Source organism: Carcharodon carcharias, chromosome 9, assembly GCF_017639515.1.
Source record: "Carcharodon carcharias isolate sCarCar2 chromosome 9, sCarCar2.pri, whole genome shotgun sequence".
NCBI lineage: Eukaryota > Metazoa > Chordata > Chondrichthyes > Lamniformes > Lamnidae > Carcharodon > Carcharodon carcharias.
In genome coordinates, this window is record NC_054475.1 from 26334066 (window position 1) to 26356720 (window position 22655).

Genomic DNA, 22655 nt, shown 5'->3' on the forward strand with positions numbered 1-22655 from the left:
TGTAAATCAATCACAAAAAGTCAGCATGCGGACACAGGAAGTAATTAGGATGGCAAAAGGAATTTTTTAAATTCTTTCATTGATTGTGGGCATTGCTAACTAGGCCAGCATTTATTGCCCATGTGGAGGCAACTGGTGATCTAAATGGTCAGCTGCCTCCATGAATTGCACATGCAATAACCCCGGCATGACTCCAGTCTCGACACCATGAAGATGGCTTCAGAGGCAGGACTTTGGCCATTTCCGGGATTTTTGCCACAACCAAACGGCTGTCCGTCATGGTGAAAATCCGAGCCTTTGTCTTCCACCTCCCAACTAATTACCACCTGCTGTCACCAAGTTATCTTTAGTTCTGTTTTTACTATTATTTTTACTGGTGTTTACCGCTGCAAAATCTTATCAAATGCCTTTTGGAAGCTTGTATCAATAGTATCCATAGATACTCTCTTGTATCCACTTGGTCAGTGACCCCCTCAAAAAATTAGTCAGACAAGACCTGGCCTTGACAAACCAATGCTGATTATCTTTGATCGGGTCATACATGCCCAAGTTCCTTGACTCTCTGGCTGGGATTTTCCGTGCCTCCCCTAGCATTGGGTGCGCTCACTGGTGTGAGGGGACAATGTAGCAAGAAGGCCATTGTGAAACCAGTTTGTGATCGTTTGCTCGGCCTGTTGATGACAGGCTGCGTTCCCCGCCATTGGACGTTGGGAGCCTCATTATAATACATCAGCATATCATTATAAGGCCAGCCCGCCGCACCACCCCCCACACCGCCCTCAACCACTGGATCATCCGCCCACATCAGTGGGAAAACACGCCGACGTATTTCATGACAGCATATGTAAGGCATGCACTTTACTTGGGACTTCAAGGTTTGTTTGCCTACCTTGCTTTGGTCTGCACTCACAGTCATTAGTGCCAGGCTCCACAGACAGCACCACATCACTTTTAGGGGGCTCACAGGCAGGTCTCTACATCCAAAGCAGCCATATGTGGCTTTTCGACCGCTGCAGGGCAAGGTCTTGCTTAGGGAAGGGGGATAAGTGGCCTCGGTCAAGGGAAGAGGCTGCAGGATGAGAGCTGTGCTGAGGAAGGAGGGTATCGCAGGGTGTGTGTGGGCTGTCATGCCATATACTTGAAGTCACCAGAGGTGGAACTGCCAGCAATTCCATTGGATGGTTCTGTCCAGGTAATGGAAAAAAATAACAAGACTTAAGATAGATTATTTGCCCTGCACAAGTGGCTTCAAGATGATGAGGGCTGAGGAGACAGTCTCCAGAGGAGATGGGGCAAGACAGACACGTGAGGGTATGTGTGTGAGAATGGGTGGTGATGTCTCTTGAGCTGGCGGTGAGTGAGATGCCAGTGAACCTGTGATGATCTTGAGTGTGTGAATTTAGAGTGATGAGATTATTGCCATACCCTGGCTGCACAGATGAGATCATTCATCCTCTATCTGCATTGGATGGCCAACCTCTTCTGTGCAACTTTGGCACTGATCACCACTGCCATCGCCTACCAAGCCGGAGTGGTAATGTAGCTGCCCGTCCTGTGGCCAGAACGGGGGTAGAGGACATCTCAGCGGGCCTCCATGGCATCCAAAAGGTGCTCGAGGGCTGCAGTCTTCTTGCCTTTCAAAGCCATGTCTTTGCTGCAGTCCTGGGCCGGAAGCACTGAGCATGGCTGTACTTTAAATGTGGTGCCTGGTGTGATGAAGTGGTGAGGTGACAGGCAAATCAGAGCCCACTTGTTATCGAAACAGCATGTATCCTTGGAATACATAATTATATGACAGGTTTAGGAAAATACAGCCTGAAAAGCCGTCATTGTAGCCAGTGTGTAAAACGTTGTTTTGCCCGCCCGCTACTGCACTTGGTGCAAATCTGGGACGATTCCTTCCTCTGTCCCAACTCTTTCTCTGATAAAAGCAAATTTCCAAAAGTTACGTGTAACAAATGGTTGTGTAGTTAGCTGGGTTCTCCCTTTCTCTCTTAAATAATGAAGTGATATTTCAATTTTAAACCCAAAAGCACAATTCCTTCATCTAGAAACCTTTGTAAAATTATCACTAACACCTTTGCAATTTTTTGATCTTTTATTTGACACTCTAGGGTGGAATCCGCCAGGTGCAAGAGCTTAATCTATCTTAAGTCTTGTTTTTTTTATCCATTACCTGGACAGAACCATCCAATGGAATTCCTGGCAGTTCCACCTCTGGTGACTTCAAGTATATGGCATGACAGCTGCCAGGTAGCAGAAATGGGAACCACCAAATTTGGGAATGCTGCCAGTCACTAAGAAATCAGCTGCCATGAGCTTGTGATATATTTGGAAAAAGGTTCAGTTCTCACAAGAAAGAAACATTTGTTGGCCATTCCTGCTCACATTCAACCCTGCTACTTCCCTGGCTCCCATTTCATGCTGCATCGACATTGATGTGGGCACCAATTCACTTTGTGCAAATGACCTGACCCCAGGAGTCCTGGCAGACTGTGAGTGCTTGGGGTCAGCTGGCAGAAGTATTGCCCTGACAAAGTTAAAACAGTCCTTCAGGTTCTGAGAATATTCAGACCCTCAATGCTTTACTGACATTTCATGCAAGGTCAGTTGCATTTAACATGGCAAGACTTTAAAAACTGGCAGAGAGTTTACACTTCAACCAATTTTATTTTATTTACTATATGAATCATGGAGCTAAACAGAATAGCTTGCTGCACTACATCAGGTACAAGTATATCTCAAACGGATTGCATTAAATTATAAAGAAACCTTTAAAATCTTGAGGGGTCTTGACAGTGTGGGGGTGGAGAAGATGTTTCTTCTTGTGGGAGAATCTAGGACTAGGGGTCACTGTTTAAAAATAAGGGGTCGCCCATTTAAAACAGAGATGAGGAGAATTTTTTTCTCTCTGAGGTTTGTGAGTCTTCGGAACTCTCTTCCTCAAAAGGTGGTGGAAGCAGAGTCTTTTAATATTTTTAGGGCAGAGCTAGATAGATTCTTGATTAACAAGGGGGGCGAAAGGCTGTTGGGGATAGGCAGGAATGTGGGGTTGAGGTTACATTCAGATCAGCCATGATTTTATTGAATGGCAGAGCAGGCTCGAGGGGCTGAGTGGCCTACTGCTCCTAATTCATATGTTTGTATGTATGTTTGTATTCTGCTTTATCCGCTAACCATTGTGGCATTGCTAGCTAGCCATCCTTACAGTGTAACTTTTAACATTTTGCTTTGGTTCTGTGCAGTTCACGTTGATGCAATTGGCATCCTGCTGATTAAGTAATGTCAAATGAACTTGAGCAAGCGTGATTTTAATAGTTGTTCCCGCTTCTGAGAGAGCCCAGAAAATAGCTCTGTCAAATTAATTATGCAGCCAAAAGGGCATCTTTTCAGCCTAAAGCACCCCACAGGAGTATGAAACATCCATCATTTGAAATAGGTCTGACAGTGACCTTTTAATATAGGGTGATCTCCGCTTGAGAGAAAGGTCTTGAAATTCATTTTGCTTTGTGTCACAGTAAGGAACAATTGATTCTACTGACGCATCTAAGATGGTCATAGAAGCATTGTAAGACACTTAACATGTCAGTTTGCTAGGCATAAAATTTTTGGTGCAAACAAAAGCAGTTAAAAAGTTATAATTTATGGCAGGGAGCATAGAAAAAAGATGTTAGGCATGGCTCAGTATGTAGAGCAATATTCCTCCAATCTGGATTCCATTTTGCTAACTCAAGAAGGAAAAGCTATTGAAAAGTGTCCCCTAATCATTTGTTGAACATTCTCCATTGTAATTGTTCCAAACTGCCGCTGTGTTCTGTGTTTGATTCCTCCTGCCTTGGACACTAGGTGTGGGACTTGTTTCTTAGACAGACTCTGGTATCTGCTTAACACTTCCTTATTAGTACTACATCTAAACAGGTTACAGAGTAAGCATGTAGCTCTTAGGCATGATTCCAACCTCCCTCTTGAAAGTCTAATACATGACTGACTATGGTCAGTGGAACATCATCATCTATGCCATACATTAGCATATCTGATCTGTTAACCACTTATACTACACTTCCCCTAAATATGTTATCCTACTTTTTAACAACAACATGAGACAATGGGCAGATTTGCACTAAGTGCGGTAGTACCTGTTGGTCACAATTGCAGCTTTTCACACTGTATCATCCCAAAGCCGCCACATTAATTATGCATTCCCAGGAAACATGCCGTTTCCATGGCAGCTGGGCTCTCATTCATCCACCATACCATCATCTCACTGCTTCAACACGCCGGGTGCCATATTTAAAGTGCAGCTGCACACACACCTCTGTGCTCCCAGCCCATAACTGATGCAAAGAAGCCATGGTCCTGAAAGGCAAAAGGACTGCAGCCCCCATGTTCAATGACATGTCCCTCGAGTGCCTTTTGGATGCAGTGGAGGATCACCATGATGTCCCCTACACACGCTCTGGCCGCCGGATGGGCAGCAACCTCACTAATCTGGCATGGGAGACGATGGCAGCAGCGGTCACCTCCAACGCCTTACAAAAGAGGACAGCCGCCCAGTGCCGCAGTTCCACCAAGGTAAGTCACACTTCTCATCACTCTCAACTCACATGCACACAAACCCATCACACATCCACAAGGCCCTTACTCACTGCCGGTTCAAGGGACATCACCATTCACTCTCTCACACACGCCGTCATTGTCCTCATTCTGTCTATGGGACCACTTACCACCCACACATGCCAGGCATACTTATCATCTGGCCTGGCAGGCGTCCTGCTTACACTGTCTCCATCTCTATTCATGCAGGACAAGCTGGCACACAACAAGAGGGAGAGGTTGCTTACCAGCGGATCAATGCCAAATCAAGGTCCTCATGGACTTTGAAAACACAGCCATCCAGCTGGCCAACAAGGATCAGGACCGGTCCTGTGCTGAGATTGGCACTGCTCTACCAAGTGAGGATCCAGCAGTGCAACATCTATCAGACAACCATGCTGTGAGTGATGTGTCCTGTTTCACAGGCCACTGCCATGCACTAATTATCTCTCCTTGTAAGGGGCTGTGAGCGCCTCCACCAGTGACTGCTCCATGGCCAGCTTTAGCAAGGAGATTGTGCAATGTGTACAGTTGTCCAACTGTTCTGAAGTCCACTAAAAAGGTCATGAGTTTGCAGTCTGTGCCTGAGGATCAAAAAGCTCTGGAACACTTGGTGGCACTTTGATATCTCTGCGTTGCTTGAGTGTGCAGATAAGCTAGAGGCCCGACTCCAATCCTATCAATGTGGCTGCGCCTGAACTGTCTCAGCTGCAGAGGGATGGTCACTTATACAAGGTTTCCCTGATGCATGACCACTTCCTTCGCCCAACACCTCCACCACCCACACATGCTTGTGTGCTATCTTCAACCACAGGGCAGCCTTTGCCGCCCTCTAAAGCTGCCTCAACTGCAGGGCAGGGCAGCCTTTGCACCCCAACGCCCACCCCCCAACACACCTCAACCTTGAAGTCCAACAGGCGTCCCTCGCTAGTGCTCTGCAACATTACCGTGCACTCATCTCCGAGTTCCCTTTAAAGTGCAGCCCACCAAGTGCATGCCTTTTAAATGCTTTTGTGAAACATGTTGGCATCATGGGCGGACAATCCAGCAGGGGGAGGAGGAGTCTGGTGGGCTAGCCGTACAATGATATGCTGATGCATTACAATGAGGTTCCCGTCGTCCAATGGCGGGAAAGGTGGCCCGCCATCAACAGACAGAGTGGACGATCGCAAACTGGTTTCATGGTGTGGTGGAACCGATTTTTGGCCTTCTCGCCATATCATCCATTCATGCCACTGAACATGCCTGACGCCAGGGAGCATGGATGATTCCATTCTCTCTTTAACTATTTACATTGCATTTCTGTAACTCCCTTTTTACAACTACTGATTGTACTCAGCTCTAACTCCTACTCTTCCCCTCCCCAAGTCACCATTCTCGGGGATTCATTCAAACACAGCCTTCCCAGCCCTCGGAGAAGACAGCTTGGAGACATAAAATCCTTCATTTGTATCCAGTAGAATGTCATCATCTGCAGAATAGGACAACACTTTATTAGCATTGCTGTCAGCATCTCTAGGAAACGGAGTGTAGATTTCAAGACGACTGAACTGCAAGCTCAACGAAGACTATTCAGTGAAAGACTGATTCAAAAGTGAAGACTGAAGAGGATTGAAATTTGGACCCTCTGGAACTAGAAGAGAAGAACTCAGGACACTTAAACTGGAACTAGAAGAGAAAAAAACTTGTTGCTCCCTCAAAGGACCCTGGGAAGAAGCTTCAGAAGAATGATCTTCAATTCTTGGGAAGACTATCAGAGCTGCATTATAAACTGCTGTATCAAAGACTGAAAGGGCATTGAAGATCTAAGATTGCAATGAACTCAGACGATGAAGGAAAATTTGACCAATTCCCTGTAAGACCACCAAGAAAAGAAGAAGAGATGATTTTCCAGGAGGACAGTCTACTTTCTGTTGGCTGTGGTAAGCCAGCCACACCTCTCTGTACAAGGCTGCTCCACGGTGAGGAATGGGAAGAACTGCTAAGAAAATGGAGACAAGGCATCGTCATCTTCTGTAATGAAAGGAATTTCTTGCAGACAATCAACTCTGGGGTAAGACTGATGTACAGGATTCTGCAGCTTCAGACATGCTAAAGATTCTGACGCAATGTCTGTGCTGACCATCAGCTCTGAAGGGAAGAAGACTTTCAGCTGGGACTGATGTATGGACACCAATTGACTTCCACCCTGAGAAGGTACCAGCTCTTAGGCGTGTGATCCTCTATGAACTCTAACTTGAACTCAGGCAAAGCATTCTCTGGAAGTCTCTTCATGAACAACAGGAGATAAAGTAGATAATACATCAGTAGACTCAGTGGAACTGAGATCTGAATGCTGTTCAACAACTAAAAGTCCAGCTGAATCTTCTAAGAAGACAACAGACATGTCACAAAGTGCATCCAACAATGGGAAAGATGAATCATTCTCTAGGGCCTCAATCTCCAAGAGATCACTCAGTACTGCAAGGGATTCTTCCTCATCCATCTCTACACAGAGCTAATTCAGGTCCAACAGGTCTTTATGGGGATGGTCACCAGCTGCTGCAGTATCTTCTGTATCCTCCACCTCTGGCCTTACTTCATGAAGAATTGAGAGATTCATAACTTCCTTGCCTGCCCTGGGTCTAGTGGATGGTATCTCCATGAAAGAAAGGAATTTACTGCTGAGTGTATGAACTTCCTTGGCTTCTGAAGGCTGAATTTCCGCTGCTTCTAAATAAAAGATTGAAGGCTATTACCTGAAAGATGGTAAATCATTCAAATGATGAGTATAATCTAGTTTTTCCAAGATTCCTAGAAGTATGACAACATCACTCAATAAGGATGTACGTTGATTGTGAAGAACATAATGAGAATCAATGATGCAAATGGTCACATTTTGTAGTTAACAGCAGCAACAATCCTGCCTTTGATCTATGCACCTGGACCTTGTAACTTGATGTCTGATGGATAAAGGGTCATCGGCTGAAGGGTACGAGGTACGGTCATTGTTACCTCTCTCCAGTGTGTCTCCTTCTACCACTGAAATTTCTTGAACTGCTTTCAAAGATTTCTTCACTGTGGTTGCTTCTACAACATCAATGTGTCTTTTTACATCTATGTCTCCATTGCTGCCACCATATTCCGAACTGCCACCTTGATCTGGGTTTGAGTCCTCTTCTCTTGGACTCTAGGCATGGGGCTGAGTTCTTAGAAAAACTGTAGACATACTCTGGTATCTGCTTAACCCTTCTTTATTAATACTACATCTCAACAGGTTAAAGAATAGGCACGTAGCCCTAAGGCATGATTCCAACCTCTCTCTTGAGAGTCTAACTCATGACTGACTTGTGTCAGTGGTACATCAGCATCAATGTCATAAATTAGCATATGCCATCTGTTAACCCCACAGTTAATAGTACAATAATCCTTCGCATGGTAATTTGAACCCCCTTAATTAGCTCATTTTACTTTACATCTCTGTGAAGGAAAAGATATATTTTTGGGAAGAATAAAACAGTTATTTCAACATTCTATTTGGGTTGGGAGAAATTCAGAGCTGGATTTCTTCCATACTCATTGGCCTAGAGATTCATTGACAGTGTGCCTATTATGCATCAAAATAAGCACCAAAGCATCTTAAATGGCAGGCGCACACACACATTCCATGCCACAAGTATGCCAACTGCCATATTCATAAAAAACGACAACTTGTATTTATATGGTACCTGTAACATGGCAAAAAGTCCCAAGATGTTTCACAGGAACATTATCAAATACCGAGCTGCATAAGAGATACTAGGACAGATGGAGAGAGGTTTCAAGGAGTATCTTAAAATGAGTTAAGAGATGTAGAGAGGCTGTGAGATGTTGGGGAGATGGTGGCATTGTGGTGTTGGCACTCCAACAGTAACCAAGAGCCCTAGCTAATGCTTGGGGACATGGGTTCAAATCCCAGCTGCCTACCATAGCAGCCAGTGGAATTTGAATTAAATTAATAAATCAGGAATTGAAAGCTAATTTCACTAATGGTGACCATGAAGGTAATCATTGATTTTTGTAAAAACCTATCTGGTTCAATAATGCCCTTTAGGGAAGGAAATCTGCCATCATAACTGGACTGGCACACATGTGACTCCAGACCCACAGCAATAGTGATTGATTCTTAACTGCCCAGGTCAAGGGCAATTAGGGATGAACAACAAATACTAGCCTTGTGAATAAAGGGAATCCTAGGGCCTCAGCTGAAGGAAAGCTGTGAATGGTCGAACAATTAAAATTGGGGATGCACAAGATATCAGAATTGAAGGAGCACTGGTATCTGGGAGGGTTATAAGATTGGATAGGGAGAAGTGAGGCCATGGAGGGATTTGAAAAGTGAATCTGGGTATTGGATGGCCTGCAAGTAATGGAAGGTGAGAGATGGGAGAACCAGCCAGGAGTGTATTAGAATACTTGAGGTTAGCGATAACAAAGGCATGGATGAGGGTTTCAGATGTGCTAAACTGGGGCAAGCTGGTTGCTGTTATGGAGGTGGTAGTGGGTGGTCTTAGTGTTAATGCAGAGGGTGCTCAGAAATTTATCTCAGGGCCAAATACAGCATCTCAGTTGTGAATGTTCTGTTTCAGCTTCAGATAGCTACCAGCATAAAGGCCCCAGCCTAAGGTCTGAGTGTGAAAAAGGGTTTGAATATGGGGGGCCTAACGCTTTCTTCAATTTATATTTACAAAATTCTTTAGCAGCTGAGTACACAATATATATTCTCAAATGTTATCATTGAAACCCCCAGCCGCCTTAAAGGGACCACTGGAGGTATTTTTATTTAAACTCTGTCTAATTGTAGATCTTGGAGGAGCTGACTGACAGACACTGCTCACTCCCCTTCATTTTGATTTCTTTCTCCCCCAATCCCCCGACCTTGCTTACTACCTCAACTGGTGGCCAAGCAATAGGTCCTTGTGCTTTCTGGGACTGATGCCAGCAACTTGCCGACATTAAGCCAATGAGGTCAATGGACCAATTTTCCATGGTCCTATTATCAGCCTCATTCGGTGTGCATAGAATGCGTCATACTGGAATCTTGTCCAAATATAGGCGCATTCTAACTCCTAATGAAAACCTGAATTGAATGGAATATTGAATAAGCTTAAGTAATTTTGTGCAAAAATTCAGTAGATAAAAAGTGTTTGGCTGTTTTCAACATGATAACATTGGGAAAAAAACTGCTCAGTGTTAAGGTGTGAACTAATCTTCACTGCAAGTGCTCTGTAAGAAGGTGAAAGTGGCAGCATCAAGATGTGAAAACATGTGGGAGGTCAAAATAACGGAGCAGCGGTAATGTACAGAGTTAAGATAAACAGGGTCAGAGGCGGACAACGATATACAGATGTCACAGTGGCTGACTTTCTTGCAGAAAATGTAGTGATGCTCCCTCTAGTGGTCCCTAGGAGTGTATGCCTCTGGGACAAGCTAAATCCATTCTGGCAAGAAGAGGATACAGCAAAAGTTAGGGCTCTTTCGCTATATAGATAAATTAAAATTAAAATGAGGCTTAGAAAGGAGCATTTGATAAATCCAGGACAAACAATATGAAATAAAATTACCAGGGTCCAGAGGGAAACAAAAATGATGAGACAAGCTAAGAGAGAAGGTGAAGGAAGGTTGAAAGGGAACATAAAGGATATTAGTAAGATTTTATGAACACATCAAAATAAAAGTAATTAAAGAAAGGATAGGGATAAATAAAGACAAAGACAATGTTAGAGGATAAAGGAATGGTGTAATACAAACTGAGTATTTTGCCTTTGTTTTCATAGAATAGAGTGATGGAATTGAACATGGATAAGAGGGAGACATGGAACAATTAGATAGGATAACAATATATAAGAAAGTAATATTACAAGAAGTGGTAGAATGCAAAGTAGAAAAGCCACTGAGCTCTAAAGGCCGGCTTGCTTGTCAGATCAGAAATATTAAAGGGTCTGATCACAATCTTCCTCGGTTATGGAAGTTGTGCCGGAAGGCTCAAGGATTGGCACTGTAACATTTCTATTCAGAAAAAGATAAACCATTTAACCTGATATAGTATGAAAGCAAAAAACTGTGGATTCTGGAAATCCAAAACAAAAACAAAAATAAAAATATCTGGAAAAACTCAGCAGGTCTGACAGCATCGGCGGAGAGGAACACAGTTAACGTTTCGAGTCCGTATGACTCTTCATCAGAACTAAGGAAAAATAGAAGGGAGTGAAATATAAGCTGGTTTAAGGGGGGGTGGGACAAGTAGAGCTGGATAGAGGGCCTGTGATAGGCGGAGATTGCCAAAAGATGTCATAGACAAAAGGACAAAGAGGTGTTGAAGGTGGTGATATTAGCTAAGGAATATGCTAATAGGTGACATTAAGGGTAGAAAGCAGGACGAGCAAGGTACAGATAGCCCTAGTGGGGGTGGGGTGGGGGGAAGGGATCAAAATAGGCTAAAAGGTAGAGATAAAACAATGGATGGAAATACATTTAAAAATAATGGAAATAGATGGGAAAAGAAAAATCTATATAAATTATTGGGAAAAAGGGGGATTGGAAAGGGGGTGGGGATGGAGGAGAGAGTTCATGACCTAGAGTTGTTGATCTCAATATTCAGTCCGGAAGGCTGTAAAGTGCTTGGTCGGAATATGAGGTGCTGTTCCTCCAGTTTGCGTTGAGCTTCACTGGAAAATTGCAGCAGGCCAAGGACGGACATGTGGGCATGAGTACAGGGAGGAATGTTGAAATGGCAAGTGACAGGGAGGTCTGGGTCATGCTTGCGGACAGACCATAGGTGTTCCACAAAGCGGTCACCCAGTCTGTGTTTGGTCTCTCCAATGTAGAGGAAACCGCATTGGGAGCAGCGAACGCAGTAGACTAAATTGAGGGAAGTGCAAGTGAAATGCTGCTTCAATTGAAAGGAGTGTTTGAGCCCTGGGACATTGAGGAGCTGTGGTTGACTACAGCTCCTCACACCCTGCTTCCTGTAAGGACTCCATCCTATTCTCTCAGTTCCTTTGTCTCTATCGCATCTGTTCTGATGATGCCACTTACAAAAACAGTTCCTCTGACATGTCTTCCTTCTTCTTTAACCGAGGTTTTCCACCCACTGTGGTTGACAGGGCCCTCAGCCATGTCTGGCCTATCTCTCACGCATCTGCCCTCACACCTTCCTCTCCCTCCCAGAACCATGATAGGGTCCCCCCTTGTCCTCACTTATCACCCCACCAGCCTCTGCATTCAAAAGATCATCCTCCGCCATTTCCGCCAGCTCCAGCATGATGCCACCACCAAACACATCTTCCCTTCACCCCCCCAGTGGCATTCCACAGGGACCGTTCCCTCCGGCCAAGCATTTAAAATGTATTTGATACTAAAGAGGAGGCACTTACTGTGGTGGTTGTAATGCTACATATACAACACATACTCTGAGTATCAGCTTACGGGATCTATTGCTGCTTAAACTGAGTTAACTTTGATGGTGTCAAATGAGAGTAACAAAATTAAAACTAGCCTAGTTATCTGGCCATTTGTGCTAGAAAGCGTATGTTGGCCTGCATTAAACGTATCAAATGTCTCAACTGACTTGATTCCAATGGTGAAAGTGTGCTTGTCTTATTTAAACAGATGACTGGTAAATCCTAGTTTCAAATGTAAATGCTTTTTCTTTCTCCTGCTCGCTAGGCTTGTAGTTTTAATGGAGAACTTTCATTTCTGCAATGCATTTTGGGATAGTTCTGCCTCCGGAGCACTCTCTTGTTTGCTCTTTCCTTGTAGTAAGGAAAAAAAAGTTGGGGGTGGCGTACAGAAATTTTTTAAGAAGGTTGTGTGCAATTAATCACAGCATGTAAAAAGGAAATGAGAACGGCTAAATCCAAGAGGTAAATGCCTTTATTGCATTGCATTTGAGCCAGGAGTATTTACTCCAGGCCCAACAAGCCTACCTCCACAAATAGGTTGATCTCCTCCTCTGCCAACCACAAACTCCTGCCCCAACAATGTTTGAATTCCTCCCGCCTCCACCACCTACCACCCACCTCCCAGGATGTTACACTTAACTGATATCCATTCCTCGGTTGCTTTCCCACCAAATAGACAGACAGCCTATCAATCTGGAGCCCAAGAAGACATCCTGCTGTTAAATTCTGCAGGATGTATAGGAAGCTCTTGCTTCCAGGCTTCCAGTCTGAAAACCCTTCCCCCTTCCCTCTTCCCCATTGTCTTCCCTGCTCCAAGAAAATATTGAGGCCTATGTCTCTGATTGGCTGTCTGACTCATTGATTATGAGACATTGCCCCCATAACCGTATGTTTTTGTATTGGTTTGGTGTAACTGGTAATGGAAGTTGAATTACTCTACTCTATGTTGGATATAGATTCTGCCTGGTATTGTTTTTCCTTATAAACAAGTAACATTTGCGCCACACAAGTGCCAGGCAATGATCATCTCCAACAAGAGAGAATCTATCCATCATCCCTTGACATTCAATGGTATTACCATCACCGAATCCCCCATTATCAACATCCTAGGGGTTACCATTGACAAGAAACTGAACTGGACTAGCCATATAAATACAGTGGCTACAAGAGCTGGTCAAAGGCTAGGAATCCTGTGGAGAGTAACACACCTCCTGACTTCCCAAAGCCTGTCCACAAACTACAGGGCATAAGTCAGGAGTGTGATGGAATACTGTCCACTTGCCTGGATGAGTGCAGCTCCAACAACACTCAAGAAGTTCGACACCATCCAAAACAAAGCAGCCCCCTTGTTTGGCACCCCTTCCACAAACATCCGCTCACTCCACCACTGACGAACAGTGGCAGCAGTGTACCATCTACAAGATGCACCGCAGGAACTCACCAAGGCTCCTTAGACAGCATCTTCCGAACCCACGGCCACTGCCATCTAGAAAGACGAGGGCAGCAGATGCATGGGAACACCACCACCTGGAAGTTCCCCTCCAAGCCACTCACCATCCTGGCTTGGAAATATGCCACTGTTCCCTCACTGTTGCTGGGTCAAAATCCTGGACCTCTCTCCCTAACAGCACCGTGGGTGTACCTACACCACATGGGCTGCAGCGGTTCAAGAAGGCAGCTCACCACCGCCTTCTCAAGGGTAATTAAGGATGGGCAATAAATGCTGGCCTGGCCAGTGATGCCCAGATCCTATAAGTGAATAATAAATAAATAATTGAAGTCTAAATCTTTGCAGAAAGATATTGGTGGTCAGCGGAGCTTGATCAACAAATGGACAACGTTTCTGAAAGCTCGCCTCATTTGCTCAGTCCCAGGACCTGAAGGTTATCAGACGTATTTTGATGAGCTGCGTAAGTAACAGTTCTTTTTTCCTTTTGAGGCCTGAAAAAAGGCTATTTAAACAAAGCTAACATTTATGTAAATTGTCTCCCAAAATCGCAGTATTTTGTTTTTATATTTTTGTTTTTATCCCAAAATCCACCCTGAATGGGCCAATGTTTCTGATTTCATGCAGAACAATGTTAAAATATGGGGTGGAGTGAGCTTGATTCCAGCATTCGTTTCATAAGCCTAATTGAATTACTTTCCTGTTTTCACTCTGCAAAGTCGTACTTCTGATTTTATAACTATTTTATACAAACAGTCATGCATCAGACACAGTTCGGGAAGGCTTACCAGTATTCAGAATTGAGAGGACAACATTAATATCTTAACTTTCATGTATAAATCAATATTATTGTAGGTCTTCTGCCAATAGAGCTAATTGGATCACATCAGGTGCAGTTTGGTGGTAGTTGAAATGTGGCTCCAACGATGATGGCACAAAGTAGAAGGTAGGGTCTAAGAGGTCGGATGGTGGTGTATTGATAATGCCACTGAACTAATAATCCAGTGGCCCAGAGGATTGGTTCAAATCCCACCATGGCAGCTGGTGGAATTATTCTCAGTTATGACAATTATCATCCCATCTGGATCACCAATGGGAACCAGGGAAGGAAATCAATCCACTTCAAACTCACAGTGATGTGGTTGACTTAACTGCAAGCCATTTGGCTCAAGGGCAATTTGGGCAACAAATGCTGGCCTTAGCAGCAATGCTCACATCCCATGAAAGAATAAAGGAAAAACATCATTGCCGCATCCTTCAAATATTGAGTTATGGAACTCAGTCAAGCTGTCATATGGAGCTGGTGAGCAGAGGCCAAACTGATCCCCAGAAGGAAGGAACCTCATCAGTCGATTAATCTTAGTCACACGGTTGTGATGATTATGGAGTAATGTTAGCAGAAATCTGATAGCAAGTTTATACTGGTTGACAGCTTGATTGGATGTTGTATAGCATGGGTGGATCTAGAAGCAAAAATCAAAGAGAAAAACTAATTTACTTTATCTGTATATGGTTATTTAAAAAATACACAACATAGCTAGTTTGACAAGAACTAAATTGTGTTCATTTTTTTTAAAGAGGATGTTTTTCTCTTCAACACAAACGATGACAAAGTGCCAGTGGTTTATGGAGTCTTCACATCTTCCAGGTAAATAAAAATGTTCTTGTGCTAAAGAACGAATAGTCACTTTGATCATTGTTGTAGGAATATAGAGTATCAGTATTATTTGGTTTCCCATGCAACATCAGTTAGTATAACATAACTATTGATTTTTTTAAAACAACATTTTACATTAAACATTTTTCTCCAGTTTGCATTCATTGAGCATTTATGTAACACCTTCCAAACCCGTGACCTCTACCACCTAGGAGGACAAGGGCAGCAAATACATGGGAACACCACCACCTCCAAGTTCACCTCCAAGTCACACACCATCTTGAATTGGAACTATATTGCTGTTCCTTCAGTGTCACTGGGTCAAAATCCTGGAAATACCTTCTTAACAGTACTACAACACATGGACTGCAGCCACTCAAGAAGGAAGCACATCACCACCTTCTCAACAGCTATTAGGGATGGACATAAATGCTTGCCTTGCCGGAGATGCCCACATCCCATAAACAAAAAAATACTTTTTGCCTGAAACATTCTGGCAGACTATTTGCATTTACAGAGGAAATATGCCAATGTTTCTTCCAAAAAACATCTTGTTGCCTGTCAATTGTTTATTTCATCCACTGAACTTAATCTTCTGTAGCAGTGAAACTTTAAAGTTGAACAGCACTGGAAGTCAAAATAGTTGAAATTCTCTTTGAACTATTGATAATTGAGAATGTTTCAACATTTCTTTTGCTCTCAGTTCTGTTTTCAGTGGCTCAGCAGTTTGTGCATACAGCTTGGCTGATATCCGTGCTGTATTTAATGGACCTTTCACACATAAAGATAGTCCTGACCGCCACTGGGTAGAATATCAGGGGAAGATTCCCTATCCAAGACCTGGAACAGTATGTATAATCATCTATTAACTATTAGAAAGTATACATCTTGATATAAGGTTCAATCTATTGGTATTATAACCAGCAGAAACAAGCATAGCACTCACTGGTCAATTAGACACGTGGCCCAGAGCTTAAAAAAAATGAGGTTTTGTTATCCGCAGAGCTCGTGTCTTTAAGTGCAGCAACGAACAGGACAGTAACACGAATTACTTTGCAACTTATGCCTTTGCACTCTCAGTTCCTCTCTTCAACTATGCTATTTCCCTGCCTTTTATCCTTCCAGGATGGCCCTTTCACCCAAAGGCCAATTGTGCTACTAAAGTGGCCACCTAAGGGCCTCTTCCCGCTGCCATTGGCATTTTACTTCTGCTGCATAGGTAGCCTACCTGCAGGCTCCAGGGGGTTGGTGTCCTCCTAATCAGGCTGTCTGTGACTCACAGAGGACCCCTCTGGTGGCAATGGCCACTCCTGCAGCAACACCCTCACCTTCCCTCACCAACACGCCCAACACTTTGAAGGGGCCTGCCTGACTGGCCATGGTGACCCCCGACATCACTCACCTTGTTGCAAGGGTTGGGGGGCTGGGGGCGGTGTCCATCCCTTCCTGCTCTCGGCTTGGCTGCTGTCCAGAAGTGGCCATTGCTCTCAGCGTTGCAGCTGAGACTGAAGAGCAATCAGTTCTTCAATTGGAAGGGCAGCTCTTGATGTCAGGCTTACATCTTTTCAAGCGATGGGAGCCCCAAGGACAATTAATTAACTGTTGAATGAGCCTAAAATGCGTTTGGGGTCTCCAAAGGGCCGTGTTCTGTCCCATCATCTGGCGCCCCATGTCCCCAACAAAATTTAGCCGATTTTTTTCAATTGAGGTTTGGACAAGAGTCAAGGGCAGGAACTCCTTTTAGAACCGAAGCCAGTTTAGCATTTCACTTGTAACCCAATGTCATACTTGTCTCATTTTGGTAAATGCAACTAAGTCAATGATTGTGCTCTTACAGAAGCATTGATGTTTTCACTAAAAGTGTAGAGAGATTTAAAAATGTATTGGAAGTTCATAAAATCCATATGTAAATTCCTGCCTTTTTTTTAGTGTCCTAGTAAAGCATTCGACTCCACAATCGAGACAACCAAGGATTTCTCAGACGACGTCATCAGTTTCATTAAGAATCACCCAATGATGTACAAGGCTGTGTATCCAATAAACAAGAGACCTGTTTTCATTCAAGTGAACGGTGGTTACAGAATTACACAGATTGTAGTCGACCGTGTTAACGCTAAGGATGGACAGTATGCAGTCCTGTTTTTGGGCACAGGTACAGGAGATACCCATTTAAAACAAATAAATTCCAAATATATTCATTCATTAATACATTTTTATATATATGTTTCTAGATGTTGGAACAGTAATAAAAGCTTTGAGCGTTCCCAAAGACAATTTGAATGCTGAAGAAGTTGTTCTGGAGGAATTACAAGTGTTTGAGGTACAGAAAATCAACTTGTATAACTTGATTGGAAGCTGGAACCTCTTTTAGTCGCTATAATTGAAGTAGCATGTAAGACTTGCTCTCTCCAATCAATGTCAGGAGTTACAATTTTACTAATATTAAGTTCTCACTGCAGCACTAATAGGGAGTTACAGTGATCTACCAGAATTGTGTTTTCTTATTGAAAGCAGGAATCTGAACAACACAAAAATCACCACATTGAGCTGTGCCACCATTCCCAATCCTTTATCTACTTTTTTTGGCGTACCTGCTATATTTTTTTTTAAATATGTCTGTGAATTTTGTGCTCATGGAGATGAATGTTGCTCGTGTTGGGCAACATCCATTCCTGGAATTTCTGTCATGGTTCTTCCAATCTCCCCTGCTGTAACTCTGATGAAAGATCCCAGAGTAAACAAGGGTTTACTTCAGCCTTGATGCAGATCCTCTGCCAAAGTTATGACTGGAGACTGGGAGATTTCAACAGAAATTCTACTCATCAGTGACTGCATTCTACCTTGGACACACATACTTAGAGTTTCCACAGGGTTTCTCCGATCCCCCACCATGTTTTCAGCCGAGCATCAAGAGAAGCCTTGGACAGTCAAGGTGAGATGGACAGAAACAGCTATTTAGGCCATTTCTCCATGGGTTCCCCCAATCTTTGCTGGAGTCACAGCAAGGAATTGCAGCAACGCTCCCATATAATGTCAGCATTGAAAACTCACAAGTCAGGTAAAATTTGTTTCTTTGTAATCATTTGCTGCACACGTATGAATCTTACTCATTCCCTGTATCAGCTGTCCAGTAGCCTGATTGGGTGAGATTGCCAAAAGTCAGCAAATAGCTTTAGATTGAGCAGTGTAACCAGATTTCCACTAATACTGATACAGTTAACTAATGCATGCACATATGATGGCTACACACATACATGTACACAAACAAGACAGTTTAGGTAGTACAGTTTAAAGAAACTCAACATTCATGCTATATAAGCAAAACGTGCTGGTAAAGCAGAGTCATACAGACTCGAAACATTAACTCCGTTTCTCTCTCCACAGATGCTGCCAGACTGGCTGAGTTTTACCAGTATATTTGGTTTTTATTTCAGATTTCCAGCACCCACACATAATATTTTGCTTTCATTTATGCTATAGAGTTCACATATAAGTTTACTATATTAATTATAAACCATTAACTTGATACATTTTATTTTCCACTTCTCAGTCTGGTTAAATTCATAATAAAAAATGTTGGATTTGAAAGATATTCCATTTCCAATATTTGAAAAATACATTTCAATAATATTTGTTTTCTGGCTGCCTTAAGAGGCAATTTTCCAAATTTTCAATACCAGCAATACTCCCCGTCATATACATTGAAAAATTGCGGACACTTTTCCCCATGAATCCCTATCAATTAAAATTGGCAAATTACCCCCTACAATTCAAAGTTTATCAACAAAATTTGAAAAAGCTCCTGCTGATTTCTAAATCAGTCACCAGATCTAGAATCTTAAACACATAAGACGTTAAAGCATGGCAAGGTTTGGCATCTTTAAAAAAAAGATAGACCAAACATGGGATGATTGCACAGTCTACAGAGTGCTACCAGGTTGTAGATTGCGAAGAAATCAAAACCTAGCTTCAAAACTAATTCAGATACTAATTCAGCAGCGTCAAAGAAAATACCAAATGCTACTAATCATACTTAAAAAAAGACATTGGTTAAATGGTAGAATCCATTCTTCCAGCACTAGCTTTGAAACTAGTTAAAAGCATCAGACTCTTAAACTGAGAAATTAAGCCACCCACCAAGAGTCATACACAATAAAGTAAACCAGTCAGTAAGTGCACAGTAGTTCGATTTGCATGAAGTAGATAAATTGTTAATCCAAGTAGATGAGCTGTAGCTGGTGTCTTGTCGACAAGTCACAGAATATTATTTCATGACGGCTGCTTACATGAAGTCTGACAGGTGAACAATTCATGCCTGTCCCAAACAAAGCATGAAAATTGATTCAGTGACTATATCCACCCATGATAATCACAAGAATCCATGGACTGTGAACAAAGTAAAAGGACTAGACTGTCAACTCACTTTCAAAGATAAAAGCCAAATACTTAAGATGCTGGAAATCTGAAACAAAAACAAAAATTGCTGGGAAAACTCAGCAGGTCTGACAGCATCTGTGGAGAGGAAGACAGAGTTAACGTTTCGAGTCTGTATGACTCTTCATCAGAACATGACTCTTCTGATGAAGAGTCATACAGACTCGAAATGTTAACTCTGTCTTCCTCTCCACAGATGCTGTCAGACCTGCTGAACTCACTTTCTATGTTTGATGACAATCAATCAATTTTAATATTTTTGATAAGGTATCAGATGTGGTGCGGTTGTTAACTTTCTTGCCTCTTGAGTTGGAAGGCTGTGCGTTCAAGTCCCACTCCAAGACTTAAGTACACAAATCAAGGTTGGCACTCCAGGGAATGCTGCACCGTTGGAGATGTCATCTCTTAAATGAAATGTTGGGCAGGATTTTCATTTTCAAAGCAGGTAGCATGAGTCTAGAAAATTCCTGGCTTGGCCCAGCTGCCTCAAGAGAAAGTGCCAGGAAAAGAAGATTTTCGTTAGGGGGTTAGGGGATGGGGGCAGCAGTTGCACCACTGACCCTGGACCAAGTTCGGGTACGGAGGCGGGCTGTTTAAAAGGCCCCCCTCAGTTCTATGGAACTTCAGCCCAGCTATAATAAAAACAGAAAGGCCCTCCAGCCCTCAACCCTCACACATTCCTCATTCCCCACCACTCAGGCTTCCTATGCCACCCATGCCAAGGTATGACACTATGATGTTTCAACAGTGTGATGGATTTCTGGGCTCTCAGCCAAGCCTCATTATGTATTCTTGGCTGAGAGCCCAGACATCCATTAACGTACTGAAACACCTGAGCCCTAGGGAAAACATTGGCTGATTGAGAGCTCTGACACCTTGATATCTTCTGACAATTGTTGTATTTCTATATTTGATTAATACAAACTTACAAATATCACACAAGACTGGTAAACTAAATGTAGGTTTGGTTTATTTGAGAATGTATCACAGGATTGCTCAGCAGACATATTTACATAAGATTCAACAACTATTGTTAACAGAAAAGTACAGCTGCAACTCTTTCACACCACATTGCTGCTAGCTAAACTGGAAGGTCCTTCGAACAGTGTCTGCTGGTCACATGGTTTACATGGCAACTTATTCATTAGTATATCCTCCATTAAAGTGATATCATAACATCCACTTTTTTTTCCAAAATAACATTACATACATTAGGAGTGGAAATAGATATATGTTAGGGTATTTGCAAAAACTATTTACACAAAATATAAATCTCTGTTCAAGAAATTAAGGATTTAAGTATTTAAGAGTTTGTGTCCATATAATATACAGGTGGCTTAACAATTCTCCCAGATTTCATAACAGTATGCCTTCCTGACTTGGGTTTTCTTGACTTGTGTGTGCATTGGTATCTTGTGTATTGTCAGAGTGCTGATTGTTTTCGTGGTGGTCTTCCATAATTTCATTTCATGTGTTCTAGACACATTTGGCTGGCTAGGAGTTATACAGTTGCACAATTCCCTCAGCTGATTTCTGTTCCTTCTTAACGTCACTCTGTTCGGTGTTATGACTTCATAGGATTTAGGCTCCTTGCACACTTTGGATACTTCTGCGAGTAATCAGGTTCTCCGGGTAGGATGTATGACTCGAACCTTTTGTCCTACATTCAGACTAGGCAGTTGTGCAACTGTATGTCAGTTGTCCACCTTCTTCATTCTCCCTTGTTTTTTGAGAAGCTTCTCCTGTACTTCTGGGAAATTGGACATGTCATGACTTGACCTGCCTTCTGAACATGATATCCACTGGTGGTGATAAACCCATGTCCAAAAGTCTTGTTCTTAAATTAACATGGTGATACGGAGATCTTGTTTTGTTTCCCTGCACTTCATGATTAATAACTTATCAGTGTGAATCATTTGCTTGGCGAGATCTTTGGATTGGGGATAGTGTAGCAAGGTTGTCGAATGTTTTATGCGCCAGTTAGTACACATGTCCTGAAATGGTCTGTCACTGAACTGTGGCCTGTTAGCCAATATGATCACTTCAGGCATACTGAACAAACTGAAAATTGAACACTAAAAGCAAAATACTGTGGATGCTGGAAATCTGAAATAAATACAGAAAATGCCGGAAGAACTCAGGAGTCTAGCAGCATCTGTGGACAGAGAAACAGAGTTAACGTTTCGAGTCCATATGGCTTCTTCAGAAGAGTATGAAAAAGAGTCATACAGATCGAAACGTTAACTCTGTTTCTCTCTCCACAGAAACTGTCAGACCTGCTGAGTTTATCCAGCATTTTCTATTATTGAAAATTGAACTCATTGGGTCATAACTTCTGAGCCAAAGGGCAGTGTATCTGGAGATTACCCCACAGATGTGCTGGGGAACCACCCCCAGAAGTTTCCAGATAAGGATTGCATGGCAATTGCTCGGGAAGTTCAAACTTCTGATGGGCAATTGCCCTACACTGAGAACCATTTGAAAATGTGATTTAGACCACAAACTTTGGATGATTCTGACTGCCTTACTGTAATAGTTACCTGAAAACAGTTAGAATAATTAAAACCACTTCTAACTTCTGGGTAACTATTGCACTGACTCACCCCAGCTTCCCCACGAGACTTCCCCCAACCCCCATTACGCCCCCACAGGGCACCCCAAGCCCCACTACCAACCTCAGCTTACCCCCCCCATGACCTCATATGGGACGCCCCACCACCCCCAATACTCTCAGACTACCCTTTCCACCCCCAGGCCACGACTCGACTCCTGGCTCCTCCCCTAATGACCTGACTCCCGACTTGCCCCCTCAGGCCCGAGACAACTCACGACTCCTCCCCCCGCCAGGCCCAACCTGATTCCCAAATCCCCCAACCCCAACTCAACTCCCAATTCCACCCCACCCCCTCCAGACCAGGCCTGGCCTCCATGCAATCCCCAGATCCACCCGAACTACCCCCATCACCATCACCACCACCACCCCACACCCCACCCCACCCCCCCCCCCACACCCAAATCCTACCCAGTGACCTTACGCGCTTACCTTCTCCCTGTCTTGTCACAGACTTTTAAACTTGGCTGGACCTTTAAATCTTACCTTGCT

General features: G+C 43.2%; 1 protein-coding gene across 2 annotated transcripts in view; it reads left to right on the plus strand.

Moving 5' to 3' along the window:
• The window catches only part of LOC121281936 (semaphorin-3D-like), a 133421-nt gene that overhangs the window by 86882 nt on the left and 23884 nt on the right, over positions 1-22655 (plus strand). For both annotated transcript variants that reach the window (XM_041195165.1, XM_041195166.1), the window contains exons 8-12: positions 13810-13924; positions 15040-15109; positions 15822-15966; positions 17048-17270; positions 17350-17438. In XM_041195165.1, the coding sequence (XP_041051099.1) occupies positions 13810-13924; positions 15040-15109; positions 15822-15966; positions 17048-17270; positions 17350-17438 (642 nt within the window). The remainder of the gene's footprint in view (positions 1-13809; positions 13925-15039; positions 15110-15821; positions 15967-17047; positions 17271-17349; positions 17439-22655) is intronic.